This window comes from Apium graveolens, unplaced genomic scaffold (assembly GCF_009905375.1).
Source record: "Apium graveolens cultivar Ventura unplaced genomic scaffold, ASM990537v1 ctg7056, whole genome shotgun sequence".
Taxonomy (NCBI): domain Eukaryota; kingdom Viridiplantae; phylum Streptophyta; class Magnoliopsida; order Apiales; family Apiaceae; genus Apium; species Apium graveolens.
The window spans coordinates 9,380-36,505 of record NW_027420004.1 but is presented as its reverse complement, the minus strand read 5'-3'; the positions used below and the strand labels follow the sequence as shown (position 1 = coordinate 36,505).

At 32.5% G+C, this 27,126-nt stretch overlaps 1 protein-coding gene across 1 annotated transcript; it reads right to left on the bottom strand.

The window, feature by feature from the left end:
• Positions 1-2,685: 2,685 nt before the first annotated feature.
• On the bottom strand, positions 2,686-3,378 carry LOC141703745 (secreted RxLR effector protein 161-like). Its single transcript, XM_074507176.1, has one exon. It carries the CDS (start codon positions 3,376-3,378, stop codon positions 2,686-2,688), a length of 693 nt encoding a protein of 230 aa, XP_074363277.1.
• Positions 3,379-27,126: the final 23,748 nt, after the last annotated feature.

Below are 27,126 nucleotides of genomic sequence, written 5' to 3'. Positions count from 1 at the left end.
CTTTCTTGCATATTTAAAATATGAATATAGATATAGTCATAATTTTTCCATTTATATTACTTAAAACAAAGATCTTGTTACTAAAAATATATGTTCACTTATATTCTTTTTAAGCTTAGTGTTGTATTGTGCTACTAAAAAAGAAGTTCTTAATTTTTAAACTATTTTAACAATGTTGATTCAACCCGAGGTTGACAAACATATCTTGTACGAAAGAAGCTAGGTATTTTTAAGGTAAATTTGAGTTCTTTATTCTTACAAGCTACAAGTGATTGTGTATGCAACGTTGTCTCATTGCACACTTTTGTGCAAATGAAAATAATCTTGTCAAACAAATACAAACCAGTTTTTTTAATTCTGGTTTGAGGGTTCCGGGGAAAAGAACATCTAGTAGTCCAAAAATAGTGAGTCGAATACAAAATTTAACATTTATATATAGGATGTTATTCATCTTAAAAGAGTATCCTAAAATCATATGGTAATTTGTTAATATTTTTAGCATTGAAGAAATGATAATTTGAAAAAATATCACTTATACTATAATACAAAGAACGAAAATGTATAATTGAAGTCAATATCTTTGATCAATAATAATAGCAACACACAATTAAAGTGAGTTATTTTCTAGGAATTTAATAGTTATTAATGCTTCACAATCGAACAAGGGATATTTAAAGGTAAAGTGTAACATTGATGCTAATAAAGGAATTTTAACTAACTAGGACTTATAGACATCAAATAATATTATATTTATAAAGAAATCTATCAAGACCGAAGATTTGGTATATACAAGTTAGGCCTTAAAAGAATTGAGTCATCAAGTCGAGTTTTGAGGAAAATGAGCTGAGTTTAACCATTTTTCTTAACGAACCGAGCCGAGCATCTTTATCGCACAAAAGTTGTATTCGAGCTCGAGCTCGTTAGTAAACCGTGTCGAACTAGAGCTTATCAAACATTAACGAGTCGAGTCGCACTAGTGTACAAATCGAGCAGCTTGCAAACATTACACTTTTCGTACTAAATAGTTTAGCAAACTATTAACAAAAAAAGGCTCAAGTATAACTATCAATATAAGAAAGAAAATTAGGTCCAACCCAACCTAAAGTAAATTAATTTAATATAACCTAAACCCTAAATGTGTAAAACTAAAACACAGTAAGCTAAAGCTGCAGATAAGGTTTGTATCTCAACTAAATCTTCAATCATCATTTATCATCTCTTAATTCTTCATAATCATCTATCATCTATCTATATCTTTCACGATGTACATATTTGATTATGATATATATATATATATATTACGTATGCGATTATATAGTTTAATTTCTCTATATCTTTCACGATGTACATATTTGATTATGATATATATATATATTATTTATGCAATTATATAGTTCGATTTTTTTGTGTTTTATTGCAGATTTGTATATTAAAATAGCTTCTTAAAGAAATAAGGGGTGGTTTGAATATATACCATAAAAATAGAACAAATATTATATGTACTTTTTTTGAGCTCTAACAAGCCGAACACGAGTTATTCAATTTCGAACCGATTTATTAATTTGAAACCGCTCTCGAGCTGAACTCGAGTCGAACATGCTAGAGTTCGGCTCGAACTCGTTATGCTTAAAGAACACTCTTTGTTATTCGAGCTCGAGCTCTTACGAGCTGAGCCAAACCGAGTTTTCATTTAACGAGATGAGCTTGAACTGCTCACGAACAGCTCGGTTCATTTACATTGTCTTAGATGTAATGAAGAAATTTGCATGCCAACAGTGAAAAATGTTCTTTAATATATTCAAGCATCATTGTTAATAAGAGGTTGAGGATATTTGAAACTATTATTAACATTGAAGACCGAATGATTCTAGTGTAATTTATTTTTGAGAATGGACTTGACAACTTGTTTGAAAAGATTAACCTAACATCAAGTTGGTGTTACTCATCTATAAATCAGAATTTTGTACTAGAAATCAAGGCAACAAGACGGGTTAACATGTCTGGCAAGGAAAATTTATTAACTACAATTTTTCATCTAAAAGAATCATAAAAAGTTAAGGGGTGACCTCCGTCGATATTCCAAAACTATCTCAACTATTTATCATAATGAGAAAATTATTAGGAGTTCTTAGGGTTATGACGAGCTCAAGACAGCATATTTTCAAGTGTAATACATGAACCACCAAACTCATCCAATTCATTCGGAGTTTGAAGGATCAACATGTGTGAGCTGTGATAGTTTTGTTATACCACCTAGTTCTTGCAGCTAACACAGACTATTCATGTGTTGTTATGTCATAATTCTTGTTTATAAACAAAATTCAAGTACGGATATAAGTGTTTATATTTGACAAACTCAAGAAAGAACTGAATGTATTTCAGAACCAACAGTCACATTATTTCCACTGCAATATAAAAGATATAAAGAGGAAAAACAACTGAACTCCTAGAACCCAGGGACTAGGCTCATGGGCTAACAAAGACTCCTACAATAACTCTAACTACATGAACGTTATTCAAACAAACCGAAACATTCTCCACGATCAGCTAGACTTATTCAACTAAACAAAATAAATTAAGACAAGTTTGATATTAAACCCAACAATCTCCCCCGTAAACTTGTCTAGTTAAATCTTTCATGCCTAGAAGCTTCCTCATACGTTCAAACTTTATTGTCACCAATGCTTACGTTAATATGTCTGCTCGCTGGCTTTCTCCACCTATGTGTTTAATAACAATTTCACCTCGATCAATGCATTCCCTGATGAAATAAAAACGTATGTCGATGTGCTTGTTTCGCTTATGAGAAACTGGATTTCTTGCCAAATCTATTGTTGACCTATTATCAACATATATAACAACTGGATTGATTCGTTCACCTGTAACCTGCATCATCACGTTCCTGAGCCAAATCCCTTGGCACGCAGCTATTGCAGCAGCCATATATTCTGCTTCATAGGAGGATAAGGCAATGTTATGTTGCTTTTGAGACACCCATGTCACTAAACATTCATTCAGATAGAAAACCATTGCACCAGTACTTCTTCGATCATCGAGATTTCCTGCTAGGTTACTGTCAGAATATCCAGTTAATAGGTTATTTCCACAATCCTTTGTGTAGACCAGACCAAGATTCAACGTGCCGTGTATATATCTCAGTATATGTTTTGCTGCATTAAGATGAATTATAGTTGGTCTTTCCATGTGTCTGCTAATCACACCCATAGCGTATACAATGTCCGGGCATGTGTGAACCAAGTATCTAAGTCCACCAACTAGACTCTTAAATTGTATTGCATCGACTGCTTTCCCTCCTTCATTTTTAGTAATGACTTCCTTTGGATCCATAGGATATTTGCACGGATTACATTTAGCCATTCCTACCCTTTCTAAGACCTTCCTTGCATACCCAGTTTACTTCAGCTCAATAAAATCATTACTCTGCTTCACCTCAATACCAATATAATATAACAGCTTTCCCATATCGCTCATCTCAAAAACACCACTCATCTGATCCTTGAACTCTTGAATCATATTATTGTCTATGCCAGTCATAAGTAAGTCATCCACATAGACACTGATTATGATAGATTCAGCTCCCTTTCGTTTTACATACACCCCATGCTCATATGGACACCTAACAAAGCCCAAATTCTCAAGACACTTATTATGTTTGGCATACCACGCACGTGGTGCCTGTTTTAAACCGTACAAGGCCTTGAATAGCTTGTAAACATAACCCTCTCTTCATGGCTTGACAAACCCTTCGGGATGAGAAACATAGATATTTCTTTTATTTCCCCATTCAAAAAAGGTGTTTTGACATCCAAATGGTGTACCTGCCAGGAATTTTTTGCTGCTAAAGCAAGAAGTAATCGCACTGTCTCCAATCGTGTAACAGGAGCAAATACTTCATAAAAATCCACTCCCTTTTCTTGCACATACCCTTTTGCTATAAGACGCGCATTGTATTTCATAACATTTCCATCCGCATCATTTTTCAATTTGTATATCCTTTTCGAATCAATGACCTTGTGACCCGGTGACAAACTAGTTAACTCCCATGTATTATTTTTCTCTATAGAATCAATTTCATTTTGCATTGCTTGTCTCCAATCCTTACTTCTCTTTGCGTGATTTTACGAACTTGGCTAATCTATCCCCATAAGGAGCAGTTCATCTTCTTCCTCGACCTCTTTTGTGTTCTCATATAAGTCTGTCAAGCTTCTGAATTTCTTTGGTGTGTGACTGTCATGATACTGCTCTCTATTCACACCATGTCTCTGCTTCTGTGATGGCATCTCCATTTGATCTTGATCATCAAAAGCTGACATGTCTCCCCCATGATCAGTAGCTTCATTCTCCTCATATCAATACAAATCTGGAACTTCAAAGTACCCTTGTTGATTTTCGTAGTCCTATGATTGATCCTCCCATCTCCAGTATTTTCCTTCTTCAAATTTTACATCCCGACTAACAAATATACGCCTGTTCACTGGATCGTACAGCCTATAGGCCTTGGTGCCAAGCTCTTTCCTAAGATTCACAACCTCCATACTTCTATCATCTAGTTTCTTTGGGTTAATGCCAGGAACTTTCATATGCACGATGCAGCCAAAAACTCGAACATAGCTGAGATTTGGCTTCTTTCCCTTCAGTGCTTCATATGGGGTTTTTCCAGTCAATGCCCTGGTAGGGATTCGATTCAATATGTAAACTGAATGCCTATCAGCCTCTGCCCACAGCATAGATGGAAGATTAGCATGCTTCAAGTAGCTTCTTGCCATTTAAACCACTGTACGATTCCTACGTTTAACCACTCCATTTTGTTGAGGCGTGTACGGTGCTGTAAAGTGCCTCTCTATTCCCTTGTCTTCACAGTACACCTTGAAGTCATTAGACATGAACTCTCCACCATGATCCATTCTGAGCACACCAATTCTGTGGCTTGTCCCATTTTCAACCTTTGCTTGAAACCTTTTGAATACACTGAACCTTTCGCTTTTATTTTTTAACATCAACACCCACATGAACCTAGTGAAATCATCAACCAATAACATAAAGTATCGATTACCTGCAGGAGTGCTTGGCGAATTGGGACCACAAATATCACCGTGTACTAGCTCCAGGAACTTTGTTGCACTAAAAACAGATTTCGAAGGAAATGGCCTTCTGGTTTGTTTCGACATCAAACATCCTCTACATACCTCATTTGGCTGTTGCACCCTTGGCATACCAGTCACCATTCTTTGCTTGTGCATCATCACTATTGCAGGAAAATTGACGTGCCCTAAACGAGCATGCCACAACCACGAAGGATCCTCTAGCTTTGACAACAAGCACACAGAATTCCCAGACTCAATGATAATTTGATACAGCCTATTAGATGACCTTTTGACATTCATAGGTAATCTCTGGTTCTTATCATACACCTTTAAATACTCTCCATGAATTATGACCTTATTACCCAACTCAGACAATTGTCCCAAACTAATGATATTGCTACGTAAGTTTGGAATAAAATATACCTCACGAAGTATTCTTTCTTCTCCATTTTTGCAATTAAGACTTACAAAGCCTTTCCCTTTAATTTCCACTGTTGAGCCATCCCCAAACTTCACCTTGCCCACGATTGTTTCATCCAAGTTACTGAATTTTGATCTCTGTCCTGACATGTGATTGCTTGCGCCATTATCCAAGTACCACACCTTGGATTCCCATATTTCATCATCATTCATTTTCAGCAATTTTGGTTGCACCCCTCGTTCATCAATTTCCACATTGTTTGCAGCAGCTTTCTCATTCTCAGCCAAGAGTAACGCTGGTTCATCATCCATTTGAGTCAGGTTAATCTCTTGTTTTTGTTCCTTTATTCTCCTTGGTTTGTGACACTCAGCTGCAAAGTGTCCATACCCAAAACAATTAAAACATTTGAATCGGCTCTTATCTTGCACACCTTGATTTTTCATCCCTGCATTTACAGTTATGCCTCCCCGATTTAATTTCTTAAGCCATTCTTCACGTGTTAAAAGCAATTTGCTATCATCCCTTTCTCGTTTAATCCATTCTTCTTGAGTCAGCGTCTGCTGCTCACTACTGATTTCACTCGTGGCCTTCAACCTCTCTTCGTGCGCCTTGAGCGGGCCTATCACTTCCTCAACTGACATAGTGTCCAAATTACCAAATTGCTCCAGAGTGGATGCAATCTGTAAGAACTTAGTGGGACTGCTCGCAATATTTTCTTCACAACATACGATTCCTCCACTGTTTCACCCAGAGCCCTTATATTGGATACGATACCATTCAGCTTCATGTAGAACTCATCTAGCATGTCTGTATCCTTCATATTTAGAGCTTCAAAATCGGCTTTCAGAGTTTGCACCCTGGCCTTCTTCACCTTTTCAGCCCCCTGGCTCATTATCTTGATCGCCTCCCAGGCGTCTTTCGCAATTTTCTTGTCCGTAATGGCCAATAACATATCTTCAGGAATTGCCTGATACATCATTGCTAGTGCAACTTTATCTGTTTTTCCCTCTATTGCTGCCTTGGGATCACTAGGCTCCACCGCTTCCCAAACTCCATGGGCTTGCATAAATACTTTCAATTTTATGGACCATGCAATATAGTTTCCTTTCCCCAACATAGGATAACTCAATCCTAACGAACCTCCTTTCTACTTGCTTATATCCATCGTTGTTGTAGACTTTGGCATAAGCTAACACGAATGCTCCTTCCATACCTGCTCTTATACCAAATCTTGTTTGTAAACAAGATTCAAGTACAGATATAAGTGTTTATATTTAACAAACTCAAGAAAGAACAGAATGTATTTCAGAACCAACAGTCACATTATTTCCACTGCAATACAAAAGATATAAAGAGGAAAAACAACTGAACTCCTAGAACCTGGGCTAACAAAGACTCCTACAATAACTCTGACTACGTGAATGTTATTCAAACAAACCGAAACATTCTCCACGATCAGCTAGACTTATTCAAATAAATAAAATAAATTACGACAAGTTTGATATTAAACCCAACAATAATGGAAATATTATACCCCTCACCATGGCTGACAACCAATAAAATATATTAACATAATAATTAGTTATTTTTAAAGTGATAGTATGTGATTGAGATTTGAAGCACTTAAATGTCGTGAATGATTATTGGGTGTAATAATTTGTCATGTTGTTGAAACTATACAAATTTGAAAATTTAAAGATGTAAAAAATTCCAAAAATATAATTGAGTACATAATACAAAAAGACGAAAATGTAAAACGACACAAGTGTTAAGCATTATAAGTGACAATTTGTAATACAATGATAAGAATAATGATACCGGTAACAAATTGGTAACCAAAATGGATCTAAAATACCACATATCATGCTACAAATCAATTAATTAATATTAGTGGACCTCCTCCATTACCAAAAATCTCACCATTAATATCATCTCAAGTCACCATGTCATGTAATTTGGAACCATATATTATTACACAATTTGATACCTCTAACACTACTCAAACTGATAATATTATTTTTAGGGACCTTTTTTACTTTTTAGTTGTCTATTTTGTTTTATTCTAAATAATAAAACTAATTAGTAAACCCTGATATATATATATATAGAAAGAGAGAGGAATATACACTGAAAAAAATCAAAATCAACCAAACCAATCAAGTAAAAGATTGAAAGGTTATTTTTCAATTTAGTACAAATTTTGTACATGAGGAGGTACAGGACATATGGATAAAGATAATGCAAATTGATAACATAGAATTTTGAAAAATGATGAAACTATTATACTACATGCTATTAATATAATTGATACGATTGAATTGCATACAAAATCTAATATTTCCACTTTTCCTAGGAGAGACCCTCCCTGTTCAAAAGCTGCTTTAATGGGAATTGGTTCAAAATTGAGTAAAGAATATATCTGCATCATCAAGAAAGGCAATAAAAAATAATATTATAAAGTTTTCATGAGTGATCAGGTCACTAAATAAAAGAAGGATGTGCAATAAAAACAAACTACTTACCTATGTTCAAAGATAATCCCAGGTGTGTTGGGAGTTTCACCCTTCAATCAAGAATAAATAATTTATCATCAAATAATCTTTTCAATCAAATGAAAGTAACAAATACAAATGACTATTACATGGAATCTTGATAATTAAATAAATAATTAATAATTGTTTTCTATGAATTTGATAAATATAAAAGAATAGTACCTCTTAATTGTGGAGCAATTTCTTCATTGTTTACTGTACATGATAAAAAAAGTAATATGAGTATTTTGGATTAGAGTATTTAAAATCAAATTGATAATATATGGGTAGAATCTACAATAAATAGATTTTAATAGTTTATATGGACATGGATGACAATTAAAATTTTGAGTTCTCATATTTACATCTAAAAAAGAACAAATAATGAACCAAAAATCAAAATTTTTATATCTTGATTTGGACATGGGTGAAATTTGATGAAAACCAAAATTAATGAAAAACTTAGCTCAAATCAGAAATCAAAATTAGTTAAGATCTAAGTATCTCTAATTATGAAAAACTATTGAATTCAAAACAGAAATGAAAACACAACTTTTTTGTGATGAGAGGAAAGATATCTTGAAAAAACAAATCTTAAAAGTTATGACTAGACAAAGAATTAATTCTAAGTGATCATAGTATACATACATATATAAAAACCAGATTTTAGATGATTATTCAAAAAGACCATGTGACTTACCATCCGGCTCATACAAAATCAAAATTGTGATAGTGGAGATGAAATTCTAGAAAAAAATAAAAACTGATACATCTATTCAAAACTACAAAAACTATAGTTACTTCTAATTTTGACTGAAATGTATATTGAGTTGCTTAGGAGAAGAGGAGAGAAGAAAATGTGGGGAGGGATGAGATAGTGATAGGCCAAGGACTATCTATTTATAAAATAAAATTGAAGATTCTAGATTTTACTAGATCTTACTAAAGGAGTTTATTGAGTGAGTCAAGAAGAAATAATTATATAATTTCATTTAATCTTTTAATCTTTTGTACTTTAAAGTTGTTTCTTTTGCCTTAATTTAATATTTTCTAGATATTTTTGTAATTTTACTAAATATAGTGGTAGATATATTTTAATGTTGTGTCTTATTTTAATGGTGGACATCGTGAGCCGGAGGCTTTGTTGAAACCCCATAATTAGGAGACTGTTTCTAAAGAGCTCCAAGGTTTTGTACTTCTAAATATAAGTAAAAAGTCAAAAGAACCATACATTAAAAATAGTAACTTTAAACAAATATAAATCTAATCACTATATTTTAAAAGTAATCGAAATAAATCTTTTCCAAAGGTATTCTTTAAATAGCACCTACCTAAATTTATTTTTATTTTCTCCTTTAACCAATTATAAACCATGTAAAATTTTCTCTTTGTGCACATGAATGTCCGCATCTTATAACCTTTCAAAATAGATGCTAGAATAATGTTCTTGTTGTATGTAGAATATGTAAATAAATTATGGATAGCTCATAAGTTGCTTATTTCAAATTTAGATGCTTCTCATTAGAACTTAACCTTTGAAAACCTGCTATGAAAATATTATGAGAAAACGATTCGATTTTTTGATATAATGTAGTATAAACAAATGAATTACCAACTATGTTTTAGAATTCGAAATAAAAATGTAAAATCTAGTGGAACCAAGCACTACTAAAAGTAGTAGATACGACATCGGTACTTAGACATCTGTATGTAATGCACCCGATGTCAAAAACCTTTTTAACATCGGTTTTAAAAAAAGTGATGTTAAAATCCTGTTTAACATCGGTTTTACATAATAATCATTGTCTATCTTCAATTTTAAAATAATAACAAATTAATGTTTTTCACTTTAACATCGGTTATTTATGCTAACAGTTGTCTATAACCATTTCTAAAAAATGACTAAATAAATATTTGAGTTCCCCCGCTGAGTACCCAAATTTTCCCCCGTCACAAAAAAGTTAAAAAATGATTTCCTTCTTCCCCCTCTACACGCACACCCATACATCTCTATCTCTGTATCTATCTCCATCTTTATCTCTCTCCCTCTCTCCCCCAAACCTCGACTCACACATTAGGGCTCTCTCTTTCTCAAACTCGCGGCTCTCTTTGCTCTCTCTCTCAGACCACAATTGCAATTCTCTCTCAAACCTCCACTCTATCTGAAAAATCCCGATTCTCTCTCTCAAATATCGAACTTCATCTCATTCAGCTCTCCTCTCTCTCTCCCTCTCTCTCTCCCTCTTCCTATTTCTTTCTCTCTCTGTCTCCTTTCTTACCACACCTTTCTTGTAAAACGCAATTTAAACCTAATACGAAATCACTGAATCAAGATCTTGGTGGAAGCTTCGATTTATGTAAAATCGATTGGTGAAGGTTAGATTCTGGCCAGGGTGAAAGCGATTGACGATGGTTTGAAGAAAAGGAAGAAGTTTTCTGTTACAAATTGGTCTAGAAATTGGTGGTCTTATTTAATTCAGTAGCTTAAAATCGAGCCGAGAAAGCAAATGTTTGGTTTGCTTATGTATGTAAATTTTATATTTGTAATCAAAATTTTACATTTTTATTTTAATGAAGCTTCTGTTTATAGATCTGAAGCTTTGGAGCTTGAAACCAACCTTCAATCGGTAACATATCTCTCTCTTTTGGCTTTATTTATATCCATTGTGTATTTATATATATTTGTCGGTGTATATTTATATTTGTATGTTCAGATTTGTTTATTCTATTATGTTCTGCTATTAAGTTTAGGTGTTAAAAAAACAAAGAAGGATACAAAGACATAGAACTTCTTCAAGTTCTGTTGGTTCTTTTAGATTTACAGTGGTATTGTGAAGTGGTGTATGAAGGTACAACATTGAGAAACCATTAGAAAAGAAAGAGGCAATCCGATTTTAATTTTCATTGTTAGTTTTCTATTTATAGAAGACACTAATGTGTGTTTGAATGTTCGGTGGATTTGACACTGCTCTAATATAAGCTCTAAGCGGAAAAACTGATAGGCTTAATCTTCAGACCAATGCACTGAGCTTCATATAATTTATCGGTTGAGCCAGATGCAGGAAGCTTATCTGCCATCTTTTACAGGATTAGTTACAACATATAGGCTCAATCTTCAAACTAGTGCACTAAAGGATACACATAATTTATTTACTGGTTGAGAATTCCATTTGCAGGAAGCTTATCTACGATTTTTTACAGGATTGGTTGCAACTGACAGGAAGTCAAACATGTTAATGTGATTAAAAACTAGTATAGTATGAGTGGGCTAATGGAATGCTTGTATTTTATTTGAAATGTATGTATAGTATGGTATGAGTAATATTTTTGTATTAGACTTGTAATTTGTATGAGTATCTTTATGTTTCTGTTTGGATGTTTTTTTATTAGGATGTTGTATTGTTTTGGTTCCCTCTGGCTGTAAATAGTACCAGGATGGCATGCAATTTACAGAATATTAACATCACAATGGTACATGTAAATCGATGTAAAAATGTACAAAAGACATCATATAAAATAATATTAAACAAAAATGAACTAAAAAACTGATGTGAAATAGTCATTTGACATCGGTTCTGAAAAAAAACTCAATGTATTTTAAGTCAAATAACATCGGTTAGAGAAATTGGCCGATGTTAAACAAAAAGATTTAACATCGGTTTCGTGAAAAACACCCATGTCTTATCCATCGTTTCACATCGGGGGCTAATTTAACCGATATCTGATCAAACATATCACATCGGTCAACTAATCTAACCGATGTCCGATCTGTAATTTCACATCAGTTTGTTCGAAAGAATTTTAATAAATGGCTTTTATAGCTTGTAGGTTGCATATTTTAATGGATAAATACCTCGTAATATACCTATTTTCACCTAGAAATACTGTAATATAACATCACACGCGAAGGCATCGGTTCAGATTTTTTTTAACATCAGTTCTGAACCGATATCTGATCCCATATTTCTAGTAGTGAAGGGAGAATGTTGACGAACGCCATTTTTGTTTTTATTTTCAGGAGGCCAATGTAACCCCCACAGAAAAATCAAGATTAAAGAGAAATGGATGTACATACATCTCAAGTTGTGACTAAAGTTGAACATATGATGATGTATATATGCCCATCAAACATAAATGGTAATGTATACACCTACCCATAACTTACCCACCAAAACATACCATACTTGTTCTAAAATTCTTCCCATACTTATTATACAAACTTCCTTCCTTGATGTCCAATCTCCAACTTTGTGACAAACACATAACATCTATAATAATTTTCTAAGTACAATTATTATCCAACCCAATTATGATAATAATTTTTCACCAGTATAATTATTACTCAATCTAATTATATCTTTTATCACCAAGCACATACAACTATTAGGAGAAAACCGAAAGAAAAGTATTAAATGTCCATGCAGACTATCGCTATTAGGAGAAACTCTAAGAGCTGCTTGCAAGGCTCCTTTTAAAAACTTATACTTAAGGGGCTCTTAAGATAATATTTGGGCTCACTCCAACAGCCCTCCTCAACATCCTCTCTATTTCTTTTTATTATATTTTCTATTCCTAACGGTCACATACACAAATATATTTCATAATCTCTTTATATTTAAAATCTTTTTTTAAGAAGACTGAATCATCACTAAAAATCTCTCCCAGAATCTCTTCTCATTGTTATCATTTATTCATACTCTAAGCCTAATGGATCCTCAAGAAGTGATTGAATATTTAAATCAAGAAGAAGAGGAAGATGAAGAAATCGACAAAGGGACCCACTTGTTCTAAGAGTAGTTCAGAAAGGACCATATGAGTTTAAAGATGACAAAGGGAGAGTTAAAGATGTTGATGCAGTTATTCCTGACGAGCTATTAAAGATTGGTTACAATGGAAAGCTAGAAGCATGCTTATTATGGGTCCAAATCAAGCTGAATATGATAAATTATCATCTTTCAAGACTGTCAAGGAGATTTGGAATGCTCTTAAAACATACCATGAAGGATTCAAAGCATTGAGGAAAGTTAAACTTAGTGCTCGAATGAATGATTTTAGAAACTTCAAGCTTGAAGATGTTGAAACTATCAAGGAAGCTCAAGCAAGGTTCCAGAATACAATCAATGGTTTACAAATATTGGGAAAGAAGATTCCACCAGAGGAGATCAATATGAAAGTATTTAGCTCGGTTCCTTTTATCTATCAATCCAAGACTACAACTTTGGAATCTGCTATAAATGCTAATATAATGGATCATCTTACTATCTTTGTTGAGCTAGAAAAATTTAAGTCAAGAATTAAAGCTATCAAATCTGAATGTGTCAAATTACCAACTAAGAAAATAAGAATTTATCTTTGCACTCGTCTGTTAACAAGCTGGAATCAAATGAGGACTATGAATCAGATGAAGAAATGGATCTCATGTCCAGGAAAATCAAGAAACTGATTGAAAATAAGAACAAAATGAGGAGAGACAAAGGAAAAGCTTTTGGTGCAAAGTAAGATTCAAAGGCAGACACATGTTATAAATGCGGCAACAAAATTTACTTCAAAAGAGATTGCTACAAGCTGAAAAATAAGTTAAAATGGCCTAAACATCAAGCTGATTTCAGAGAAAAGAGGAAATCTAAAGCACTTCTGACTTGGAGTGATGATTAAGATTCAAATTATGACGAGTCAAGTGGAGCGATGGTTAACTTAGATTATATTAGACTTGAAAAATCATGTGAAACTTATTACAATGGCTTAGATTCAAGTAGCGAGGTAAATTCTATTAGTTCTAAAGTACATAATTATATTTTTTCTTTAGATGAACTAGCCATACAGGATAAAGCTATTCAATCAACGAGTGAGCTTATGAATTTAAAGAATGAGTTATGAGCTAGAATAAAAATATATTCATCTTCGAATAGTCATTTCAGATCTAATGAATTCCAAACCAAATATTGGAATGATAAAAAATCTCAAGGAACAGATTGCTCAACTTGAAAGAAATAACCAACAAATTCTGAGTAGGAATGAACAAAAGAACTCAGCTCACTGAGAACTAATCTTAAGGCTCAAAATGCATACTTGGAGGAATTTGAGTTAAGTAAATCAGAAACCTTAACAGAAATAGAAGAACAAGCTAAGAAGATCAATGAACTGGAAGATGAAATCAAGAATCTTCAAAAATAAAAGGGAAAGTTTGTTCAAGGAGAATAAGTACTCAAATCTATGATACAACAAACTCGAGTTCCATTGAATAAAGGTGGTCTTGGAATGGCTTCTACATCAAAGGATCATTCTCTGAAGTTTGAAGGCAAAAATGGGATTCTATGTGACTATGATATACCCAGGAAAGGTTGCAATATATTTGGGAAAAAAGGTCATCTAGCTAAGCACTACAAAGTTAAACGGGCAGTGTCAAAAAGATGGAATAGACAGACAGCACACCGGCAACAAGCTGTTAAACCAAAATGGCAAGCTGACAAGACCGGCAGAACAAAGAATCAAGCTCCCAAAATGTTTCAAATTAGGCTCAAAAAATATGATTTGAATGTTTTATATGTTCTATCTACTAACCATGCTAGACCCAAACTAAAATGGGTACCAAAATGTTGAGTTATCTTTGTTTGTTTTGTAGGTTGGTCTCGTGGCCAAATTAAAGTCAAATTAATGGATTTTGGATGGTGGTGCAAAAATGCACATGAGTGGAGATAAATCTCAGTTTCTTAGTCTAAAGATGAAGAAGGGTGGCAGTGTTATATTGATGATAGCAAGACTCTTTCTATTCTTGGAAAAGAAAAATTAGTAATTATATCGTGTCTTTAAATAAAGCTCAATATGTTAAAGATCTTACTTAAAATCTGCTTAGTATAAGTCAATTATTTGATGATGGTCATAAATTAGATTTGGTCAACATGAGTGTATTATACTTGTTGGTTCTAATAAAATTCCTATAGTTGCTAGAATAGAAAAAAAATTATATATGTATTGGATTTTGAAGAACAGAAACAATCATGTTGTTTAGAAGCAATTGATATTAGTCCAGAAATTTTGCATAGAAGACTTGGACATGCACACATGGAACTACTTAGCAAGCTGTCAATAAAATAGCTAGTTCGAGGATTACCAAAATTGAAGTATGTTAAGATGGAAACATGTACTGCTTGTCAAATAGAAAAGCAAATCAGAACATTATACAAATTCAAGAAAGAGGTATCAACTTCTTAACCTTTAGAGATTTATTTGGTTCAGAAGCATATAAGAGTATTGGAGGTGGTATGCTTTTGTTCTTGTTGATGATTATTCTAGCTATACTTGGGTATTGTTTTTATCTACTAAAAATTGTGCATTTAGTGAATTTGAGAAGCTAATCAAGTTACTTTAGAATAAGCTTGAAACAAGACTTATAGATCTACGAAGTGATCATGGTGGTTAAGTCCAAAAGGACTTTATTCCTTATTGTAAAAAAAGAGGAATTACACATCAATTTTTAGCACCTCGTACACCATAAAAAAAAGAGTTATGGAGCATAAGAACAGGTCGTTGCAAGAAACAGCAAGGACTTTGCTTCAGGACAACAAGCTGCTAAGGAGTGGGCAAAAGCTATCAACACAACAAGTTATGTTCTTAACATAGTGCTAATCAGGCCATTACTCAACAAGACTCCATATGAATTGAGGAAGAAGAAACCTAATATTCTAAATCTTATGAAGTTATATTTTTAGGTTATTCTTTAACAAGTCGGGCATATAGAGTTTATAATATATATATATATGTTGTTAAAGAGTCTATTGATGTCTCATTTCAAGAGTCTAATGATGATCTATCAAGGGAAGAGGAAGATGTTGCAGGTACTAGTACTGGCAGCGAGCTGGCAGTGAAGAATACTGAGAAGCTTTGGAACAGTTATCTGGACTTACTTTGGAACAGTTATCTAGACTTACTTTGGAAGGTCCAAGGGGAAATAGAGCTACTGAGAAGCTTCAGAATATGTTTGATGGTGAAGATCTATTTGAACAAATGAGGAAGTCATAGCTCAACATTATCTACCAAAGTCATTTCAGACAGTGAAAAATCATCCTCCATAATTAATTATTGGAAGGAATTAAGATAAAAAAATGGTACAGTAAATATTTATGCTTTTGTAGCTTTTCTAGCTAGGGAGGAACCAAAGAATATCAATGAAGCTCTTAATAATGAAAATTGGATCATGGAAATGCCGGAAGAACTCAATCAATTTGATAAATGTGATGTTTGGGTGGCACAAGAATACAATCAATAAGAAGGCATTAATTTTGATTAAAATTATGCTCATGTTCCAAGATTAGAGTCTATCAGAATACTACTTTCATTTGCATGCTACAACAAAATCAAGTTACACCAAATGGATGTAAAGAGTGTGTTCTTAAATGGATTTCTTAAAGAGGAAGTTTATGTCAAGAAACCTCCTGGATTTGAGAATGAAAAATATCCTAATTATGTGTTCAAGTTGAGGAAAGCCTTATATGGATTAAGGCAAGCACCTCGTTCTTGGTATGAAAAGTTAAGTGATTTTTAATCAAGAATGGTTTCATTTGAGGTACTATTAATCTAACTTTATTTAATATGTTTAAAGTTAAAGATATTTTAGTTATGAAAATATATATTGATGATATTATATTTGATGTTATAACTGATTCTTTTTGCGACTGGTTTTCTAAGTGTTAGCATAGTGAATTTGATACGAGCATAATGGGAGAGCTCAATTATTTTTTGGTTTTATAAACAAGCAAACTCCTGAAGGCATATATATACATCAATCAAAGTACATGAGGAACTTACTCAAAAGTTTGGTTATAATAATGTCAAGTTGAAATCAACACCAAGGAGTGTAGTCAGCAAGCTGACAACCGATGAACAAGGTAAAGATGTCGATATTCGGACTTAAAGAGGTATGATTGGAAACTTATTATATCTTTCATCCTATAGACCTAATATTATGAATAGTGTTTGTGTTTGTGCAAGATTTCCATCTAAGCCTAAAGAGTCTCATTTGAACGTTGTTAAGAGAATTTTTAAATATTTGAGTGGAACTATTACTCTTGGTTTATTCTATCCTATCACAAATACATTTGATCTTGTTGTGTATAGTGATGCAGATTATGCAGGTTGTCAATCATATAGAAAGAGTACCAGTGGTGTTGGTGCTTACTTAGGACAAAGTTTGGTTTCTTGGTTAAGCAAGAAGCAAACATATGTTGCATTATCAACAGCTGAAGGAAAATATTTAGCAGCTGTGAGTTATTGCTAACAAATGCTTTGGATGAGAAAACAACTTAAGGATTTTGAAATTTTTTGTGGTCAAACTCCTATTTACTGTGACAATACAAGTACTATCAATATTTCTGAGAATTTAGTGAATCACTCGAGAACCAAGCATATCGATGTTAGACATCATTTCTTGAGAGACAATATTGCAAAAGGGATAGTTAAGCTGGTATTTTTTGTTACTGATGCTCGAATTGCTGATATTTTCACAAAACCTCTAGTTGAAAAGCATTTCAGCACACTCAGAAGAGAATTGGGAAGGTGTAATATTCAATAAGCAAGCTTACATGCTGGTATCGGGTATTATTAACTCACTCTTAAATTTTTCAATTTATTTGTTTAGTTTGCATGTGATGTAAATTATGTTTATAATTTTGAATTTGTATGATATATGATCTACCTGTTATGTGAATTAAATGTTTAATATCTTGTTTCGTGTTATGCATAGTTTCAAGATTTATTTAATTAATTTATACTTTATACTCTCCGACCTCAGCGCGTATAACAATGGCTCCAACGCGCCAATAACTCCGATTTCCGTCGGAGAGGACTGAGAGTTCGGAGAAGAATTAAAATAAATTTATGTAACAGGACGAGGACTATTAAAGTGTGGTGAGCGGGGGGAAGATGGTGGAGGCACGGGGTCCAAGTATGAGGAGAGAGAGAGAGAGATGTGGACCGACTCACGAAAGTGACATATTTTTGCTTTGTTTTGAGTTCAGGACTTCAGTTTATTGAGAGGCAGTGAGTGGGTTCGGAGATGTGAGTTGATATAGATGCCGGTGGACACCACTTCATGCTTCTGTTTGTGATGGTCTAGTATAGAAAATGGTAATTTGCTATGGTTTTTTTAATGGGTCGGGCCTTAATTTAATTAAGTGCTTACCAATTCTAATTTTTTAAATTGTTTCTATGATATCTAAATTTTGGTAAATTATTTTAATATTATGATTTTTTACAAGAATTAGAATTTTACAAAAACTTATTTTAACCATTATTTTAAAAAGAACATAAAATCGTGATTTCGGTTGTTTATCATAAATCCCACCAGTACTAGTGTGCAGTGGAATTTACTATTAAGTTTAATTATATCTTATCGGTTAAAAGTAATCAAGAAAATAGAAGAAACATTCTAAGGTTACAAACCCCTATATCGATTTTGTAAAACTAACTAAGATTTAATTATTTAAATTAGTTGATTTTTCCCGAGAACCCTTTACTTTTTGAAAATTTTTACATCTGTACGGTTGGATTCCTAAAATAATTAAATATGAATCAGAAAATCAAATCATAATTAAATTTTTATATCAAAATAATTTTATTTGGTTTTGAAAAGTCAAACAATAGTTTGACTAGTACAGCTAACTAGTGTTAAATCCAAAATTGGTGTTTTAGTTTTTAAAAATTATTTTTCATCGATCCAACAGTATGAATGTCAACAAATAAATATATATATTAGTGATATAACCAAAGTTTTAGGTCAAAATAATTTTATTTGGTTTTCCATTTGATAAGTCAAACATCAATTTGACTAGTACAGCTAACTAATGTTTAGTCCTGAATTGGTATTTCGATTTTTTAAAAAATATTTTTCAATCGATCCAATCATATGGATGTCAATATATATATTAGTGATATAACCAAAGTTTCAGTTGAAATTAATTTTCTTTGGTTTGCCATTTGAAAAGTCAAACATTAGTTTGACTAGTACAACTAATTAGTGTTTAGTCATGAATTGGTGTTTCAATTTTTTTGAAATTTTTTTTAATCGATCTAACCATATGGATGTCAATATATATATATATATATATATATATATTAGTGATATAACCAATTTTTCAGATGAAAATACTTTTCTTTTGTTTTCCATTTTAACATTCAGGTATCAGTTTAACTAGTACAGTTAACTAGTGTTTAGTCCTCAATTGATGTTTTGATTTTTTAAAAAAAAAAAATTCATTTATCTAACAGTATGGATGTCAATATATATATATATATATATATTAGTGATAAAACCAAAGTTTTAGATCAAATTAATTTTCTTTGGTTAGATATTTCAACATTCAGGTATCAGTTTGACTGGTACAGCTAACTAGTGTTTAATCCTGAATTGATGTTTCGGTTTTTTTAAAAATATTTTTATCAATCCAACTATATGGATTCCTATATATATATATATATATATATATATATATATATATATATATATATGTTAGTTATATAACAAAAATTTCAGATTAAAACAATTTTATTTTGGTTTGCCATTTTCAATAGTCAAACATCAGTTTGACTAACATAACTACATAATGTTTGGTCCTGAATTGGTGTTTCAATTTTTTTTAAATATTTTTCATCGATCCAACCTTGTGGATGTCGATAGATATACATTTTAGTGATATAACCAAAATTTCACATCAAAATAATTTGATTTGTTTTACTATTTTAAAAGTCAAACATCCGTTTGACTAACACATAGTGTTTGGTCCTAAATTGGTGTTTTGATTTTTTTAAAAATATTTCATTGATCCAACCTTATGGATGTCGATAAATATAAATATTAGTGATATAACCAAAATTTTAGATCAAAATAATTTTATTTGGTTTGCCATTTTAAAACTCAAGCATCAGTTTGACTAGTACAACTAACGAGTGTTTAGTCCTGAACTGGTGTTTTTAATTTTTTAAAAATATTTTTCATCGATCCAATCTGTTAGGTAATTAATACAACACATAGGGGGTGAATGTGTTTTAGGATATTTCATATTTTTTGAACTGGGATATGGTGAACAAAGTAATCTAATTTGTAAAGATAAAGTGTTTTAAGAGAAATGATAAAACATGCACATAAACACACTATCTTCAAAACTCACTTAATGGTTAAGTGTAGAAAAGAAGCAAAGGTAATATTTATGTGAATGAGTACGAAGTACAACCAAGATTATTAAATGAAAGAGAATGAAGTACAACCTCGTTGATTAAATGAGAATGATAACAAGAATTGGGAGTCAAAAGTATGGTATTTAAGTAATGGAGGATCAAATCACACGACTGGTACCAAGTCTAAGTTCAAGAGTTTAGATGAAAGCGTGACAGGAAAATCAGGTTTGGCGTCGCTATCAAGGGTAAGGGTAAAGTTGGTTTTAGATGCAAAAAAGGAGAATAATTGAATATCTATAAGGTCTAATATATTTGTGAACTTGTGCAGAAATATCATATCTTTGGGTCAACTAGCTGGGAACAAGAATGATGTCACTCTTAGAGGGATTTATTTGTGGGTGTATGACAGCCAAAAATGCTTAGTCATGAAAGGTAGACGCTTTGAAAATAGACTATAAAATATTGTCCTAGAAACTTTGAAACCTTCATGTCTACTAGTTAATAGGAAATAATCAACTTGGGTGTGGCACTCAAGGTTTGGCCATGTTAACTTTCAAGCGATAAAATTAATGTCAACATAATGGCACAAGGCATACATGTTTTCTTTTAACTGAAGACTGTATATGAAGGTTGTTTAATGTCAAAGCAAATCAGAAATTATATTCTACAGAATATTGATTATCGAGCTAAGAGGGTGTTGGGATTAATTCATTGTGATATTTCCGGATGTATTTCACCGGAGACAACAAAGGCCAACATGTATTTTTTACTCTTATTCGATGACTTTACTTATCTAGTGTGGATTTTAAAGTTGAAAGGAAAAATTGAGGCCTTCAATGCATTCAAAAAGTTTAGAATCTCGGTTGAAAAAGAATCAAAAGAAAAATTAAAGTGTTTCATATGGACAGGGGTGGATAATTTAACTCAAAAGAATTCTCAAAATATTGTGAAATATTATGTGGCCCACATGAAACTGCCTAGTATGCATACAACCAAAGTCATAGGTTGGTGTGGTTAATATCGGGAGAGAGGAAGGAACTAAAGTGTATCGCTCGTATAATCCAAATTTTGGCTCTATACATGACATTATCTTTGAAGAAAAAAGGCCACGGCTATGAGTTGTTGAACAGGAATCATAGAATTTTGGATCACATGATTCATTTATTATGGTAGGAAATCAGTTGAATGAAGGTTTTGAACAAGGTGGCTATTAAAGCGAGAAGGAACTAACAACTTCTAGCATGAATACAGGGAGCCATACAGTCCAAACGGAGAATTACGAGACAGGGAAAATAGCGCACAAAATTATGTACAGAGTAAGTCATCAAATAGCAACAATAGTGAACCTCAGAATTTTTGTGTACTGAGTAATATTTACATAAAAATATGTTACACGTAAATTTCGTTTATTACTTGATCAATTTAACGATTCAATTATATTTTAAATTTTTTAGCATTACTTTTTTTATCACTTATTATAAAATAATAAACTAAATTCTAATGAAATACCCCTATATATATCTTATCATTATTCACTTTTTAATTATTTATACTTGCGTACCTATTATGTACGGTGCTTAACCCACGTAACAAAGCTCAAGCTAAAAAACGTCGATTAGCGTGCAAGTGTAATTGATATTGTATCTCTCTCCACCTGTTCACGAGCAACTTCCTCCCCCTTTGGTCATCTCCCATCTATGACAGTGGTTCTCGCATCCCTTCAATCTCTTCTACATAATCTTTCAGATCGATCTATTCTACAAAAGGCAGAAGAGCTATTTAATTTTTTTTATTTTCTCTAATGCAGAAAATCCATGGAACTGCTTGGCTTAGTTGCTGGGTCTTATCTTAGCAAATCGACTTGGGCTTTTGGATCTTCGTAGCAAATCAATTTATGAGTTTTCATTCAAATCGAATTGAGCACTCTACTCAATTTATTTATATTAAATTAGAAATGATAATTTTTTAGGTTTTAATTTTGGGGTTTTTATTGAAATTGATTTGACAATCTTTGTATTGAATGTATTTACCAACTAAGAATTCTTAGTTTTTTCTTTGTTTGTACTAAAAACCCTCAAGTTACAATGTAATTGACATAAATGACATGTATGTAATGGACCAGTTCAACTAATCTATCTCTATTTTATTCCTAGAATTTGAATTATGAGCCCTCAACTCTCCACGTTTTCCCCCCTGTAGTCTATTATATGTTTCTCATCTCTGGTCCCGTGATTCAATTCTTTGTAATTCTCTGCAATTCTTACCTCTGATATTTAGGAATTTGTTTTACAGACACTGCATCTACACTGAGCTACGTGACTAATATTATATAAAACACATGTTACAGGACACTATATAACCAAAATCTTTTGCTTTGTACTCTCATCTACTTAATTATTTTAAATAGAGAGAAAGTGAAGTTTATATTACTGCTTTGGGCTTCTCTTTACCTTTTTGTTTAGGTAACTAATAGATATGAAAATAGCACAATCAATGAGTAAAGCTGTAAATTACTTTTGTTTTCTATCCCTGGCTAATCAAAGTGATTAATTCATGTTTATTGACTTTCAAAATTAATGTTCTATTCGTCTAATTATCTGCTACTATAGATTGTTTGTCAGGATTTTGAATTAATGTCAGTGTTTTTCTTGTCTCACTTTGTGTCCTAACATGCTTTTATCTGAAACTATCTAGTAACATTATTGAGCCTGATTAATAGATTTAAATTTTCAACCTTGTATTAGAATGAAGATAAATAAATCCAAACTTTATTTGAGCAAATATTTTGTGGTAGTTGCTTCAAAGCATAACTATGATAGATCAATGATAAAATTGATACGCAATATTGGTGACTAGTAATATCCATCCATTGTTATTGAAGCCATATAATTTCTTATAAATTTCTGTTCTTCTCTATCTCATTTAGTTTCTTTCGAGGAGAGACCCTATTCTGGTGAAAATGATTGCGGCCACAAATGCCCTTGAAGCTAGGCACAGGAATTCCTTATGTTTTTGCACCTTGTATTTCCGTATTTAATTAAATTTAGAGAAATATCTTCTTAACCAATATGGCTGTGCGGATTGTGTCTACAGTCTCTAAAGAATTTCTTGTGTTCATTTCTTTCACTCTCTCACTTCCTAGAGTTGTCATGCACATATGTCTACATCTTATGCACAACTAGGCAACCCTGAGCTGCAGATTGGCATTATTCCTGGATTTGGAGGTATTTTTTTATAGTTGCTACCACGTGTATAGGTTCTAAATTATGATGATAAGGGTTAAGAAAAGTAACTTTAATCTGAACAGAGAGTTCAACCACTTCTGTTAAATATTTTTGGAAGTACCAATTAGATGTATCTTCCTTACCTGTTGTTAATGTTAGTGTAGGTGCCCTAGAGGCAATACATTATTCTTTTATCTTTATGTCAGTTGATCATTCAATAAATGTATTTATTATGACCTTAATTACTGCGATATTTTGTTAGCATAATAAATGTCCTTAGAATCATGATACAAATTGTATAGTTTAAGTACATGACTTGAACTTGAGATTATATAATATATCATATTCTTAAAGGTCCCTAGTCGAGTATTATTATATAGGACAATAATAATACATAGTTAGACTAGTATGTTGTTTGACAAGATAACCACATCTCATTGGTTATAAGTATGGGGATACTAAAGTCAATACATAGGTACATGTGAGAGTACATGGTACTGGACAGACCCACAGTGAGATTCTTCATGTTTAATAAAGTCATAAGAAAGACTCACAGTGATAATGGTGTAACGATCCTTTGACTTGAAATCATTATATTTCTATACGAGGATTAATATACTTTGACTACATTAAAAGTTACTTTTGATCGGGTGATGATAAAAGTGGACATCGGGTATATCATGAGTCGTATGAGAAATATGAATGATAGATAAAGGATTTAACCCTCCTATAATTAGGAGAGATATTATTGGCCTCTTGATTGAGTGAGATTATAAAAGCATGGTCATGCTCAAATAATGATTTGTCTCGATAATCTACTCATGGATCAAGTAAACCCGGATTAAATGTTGAAGAGGATGACTTAATACATGCCTCGAGTTTAATCTATAATATGTATGGTTAAAGGGATTATATTACATGAAAAACATTAATCACAAAAGGTTTTATCTAATCACGATTTAATTATTGTTTAATTGGGTAACAATGATGTATTACTAGATACCGCTCATTGTTTATAATTTTATTAGGGAATAAAATTATTGCCAATTAAATAATAGCCTATAGGGTCGCACAAATAGAGCACTTAATGGAATAGTTAATTTAAATTATGGATTTAAATTAATTGATGATTATTTGAATTTTATTATAATTAAGTAAGACTTAATTGAGATAATATAAATTCGAATTAAAAGGAATGTTTTTGCCCATAATAATTAAGTATGACTTAGTTATTAATTAAATAATATAAATTCGTTTTTATTATTTAATCCAATACCTACTAGGGTTGGGCTTTGCTATTATGGGCCTTTTTAATCAGTCATTATAAATAGATAATGAGAGGAGAAAGAGGCTTGTACGTTTTAAGAAAACCCTAGCAGCAAAGAGAGGTAGAGGCAATTCAGATCGTCAAGAAGGAGGCTAGTACATCCATTCCGTAGTCAAGTTCGTGAGACGTTCTTGAAGGTGCTCGTGTGGATACCATAGAGGTGTTTCTCCGAGAGGTAGACACAAAGCGTGATAGCTAGGATCTCCGTTGAGTTCGTGAAAGTTAATCTCTTGAAAGGTATGATTCGTTATCTCCATAGCTAGGATCCTGTTTTTGGGTTTCAAAATTTTGTTTTATTTACGTTTATCTGCTGCGTTTTATGCCTTCGGAACCCAACAATGGCATCAGAGCTACGTGTATAAGGGGCTGATTTGGTTACGTGTTTACTGTATTTTTACAAGTATGCATGTGTGATGAGTCTGCCATGATAACAGTTATGTTATATGAGTCTGCCATGATAACAGTTATGTTATATGAATGATATGATGAATCTGTTAATGATCTATATAATGATACTAGTATGTTTAAGTTCTGCCATAACTCATATGTATGCGATCTCTTAAAATATGTATACTGATACACGTTTTTGGTAACTGGGATATGGATCGTGTGTATACTGATACATGCTTCTGGAATAGTATTCTGATACATGTTTTTCTAGTATTCTGATACTTGATTTTGCAAAAATTTCCGCCATCCGCGTGCTTAGGGTTTCGTTTTTAATTTGTGCTTATGACATATGCTTTACTTATTTATTATTCTTGATTGGATCATGATAAGTGATAAATAGTATGTCATCTTTATATGATCTATCATGTTCTTTATTGGTTACTTGAGCATGGTGCATAGTTATGGCCTTAAGACCTTAGTTGTAATGGTTTATTCTTTTGGTTTGTAATAAATACGACTTGCATGTCGTTTTCTATTTGTAGTTGTTTTATCTCGAATGTAACTCGAGTTCTTTTGTAAGTTCATTAGTATAATTCTTAATGTAACATCCAAGAAGGACAAGGGAAAGAGGAGGCATCCTATGGAGGCCAAGGAGACAATGGAAGCAATAGAGAAGACATATGTAATAGTTATTTTTACACCATAGATTGACCTTGATCTTTTCATTAGCCTGAAAAGATCACATAGGATTGGGCCATAACTATTGCACGTTTACTTTACGTACTTTTCATATGATGTATAAATAGTATGTGAAGAGTAGAAAATGCATGTTTTAATTAGATTAATGATGCATGTATGTATTAGATACATCACCCATGCCATGCCTTTAAACAAGATAAAATCTGTAACGACTCAAGATTTAAAATTAACAAACGATCATGAGATTCTCGTGTTTATGAAACACGGAATAAAATACGAATTTTCTTTATTTCTAACATGGGGCCATTTTGTCAACAACGGGTTCATAGAACTTGTAAGGCTGTGGGTTTTAAGCGAGACCGATGTGACTCCTCCACTACCTGGAAATCAAACCATTGACGAGTATTGATTTGAAGTATTTTATTCAAGGAAAAATTGGGAATCTCTTTATGATGGGATCATGATCGTTCTAAATTAAAAAATCCCTAAGTAAAAATATTAAGTTTTAATCAGATGCTTTCCAATGAATGAACACTCATTAAATCCTAGATCGATAAGGGGAAGGGCTGTCAGTGGCAGGGGACTCCTATCTATCATGGTGAAATGCGACGAATATAAATGGTTATATTCGGACGTTGTATCATTGGGTCTAACTTAACTGAGTCATCATAATAAGGTGAATATAAACGGTTATATTCAACTATTATGAACTTAGAAGCATAGAGTTTGGTTAAAAAATCTATTAGATAGATAAGATCAATTGTTGTTCACCAAATTATCCAAGAATTATATATGATATAATTGACAACTGTTGTCTACCTAAATAATCATGTTTTAAGGATACCAGTGGTTGACTTAGAACATGACGAAATATGGATCTTGGCTCACTAGAAAGATTTATGGGATATACTTTCCGAATTAATAGTTAGGGCTATTAATTTGATAAAAAATAGTGGGAGATATATTATGAATATATCATAATCATATGAACATAAAATTTTAACTCAGACAATCTAATGTTTATTTTGCGCTTTATTATTGTAGATACTGAGTAATGGCAAACAACACAAACACACTATCCGTACGTTCAGTCCTTGAGAAGGACAAGCTGACAGGAGGAAACAACTTCCTAGACTGGCAGAGGAATTTGAGGATTGTCCTCAGGCAGGAGCGCAAGCTTCATGTCATTGATATTCCTCCTCCAGGCCCCCTTCCTGAGGGTGCTACTGCTGATGAACGAGCAGCACGCACAAAGGATGAG

Bases quoted from the DNA above. Each gene is read 5' to 3' on its own strand.
- LOC141703745 (XM_074507176.1), bottom strand. From the start codon at position 3,378: ATGGCTAAATGTAATCCGTGCAAATATCCTATGGATCCAAAGGAAGTC.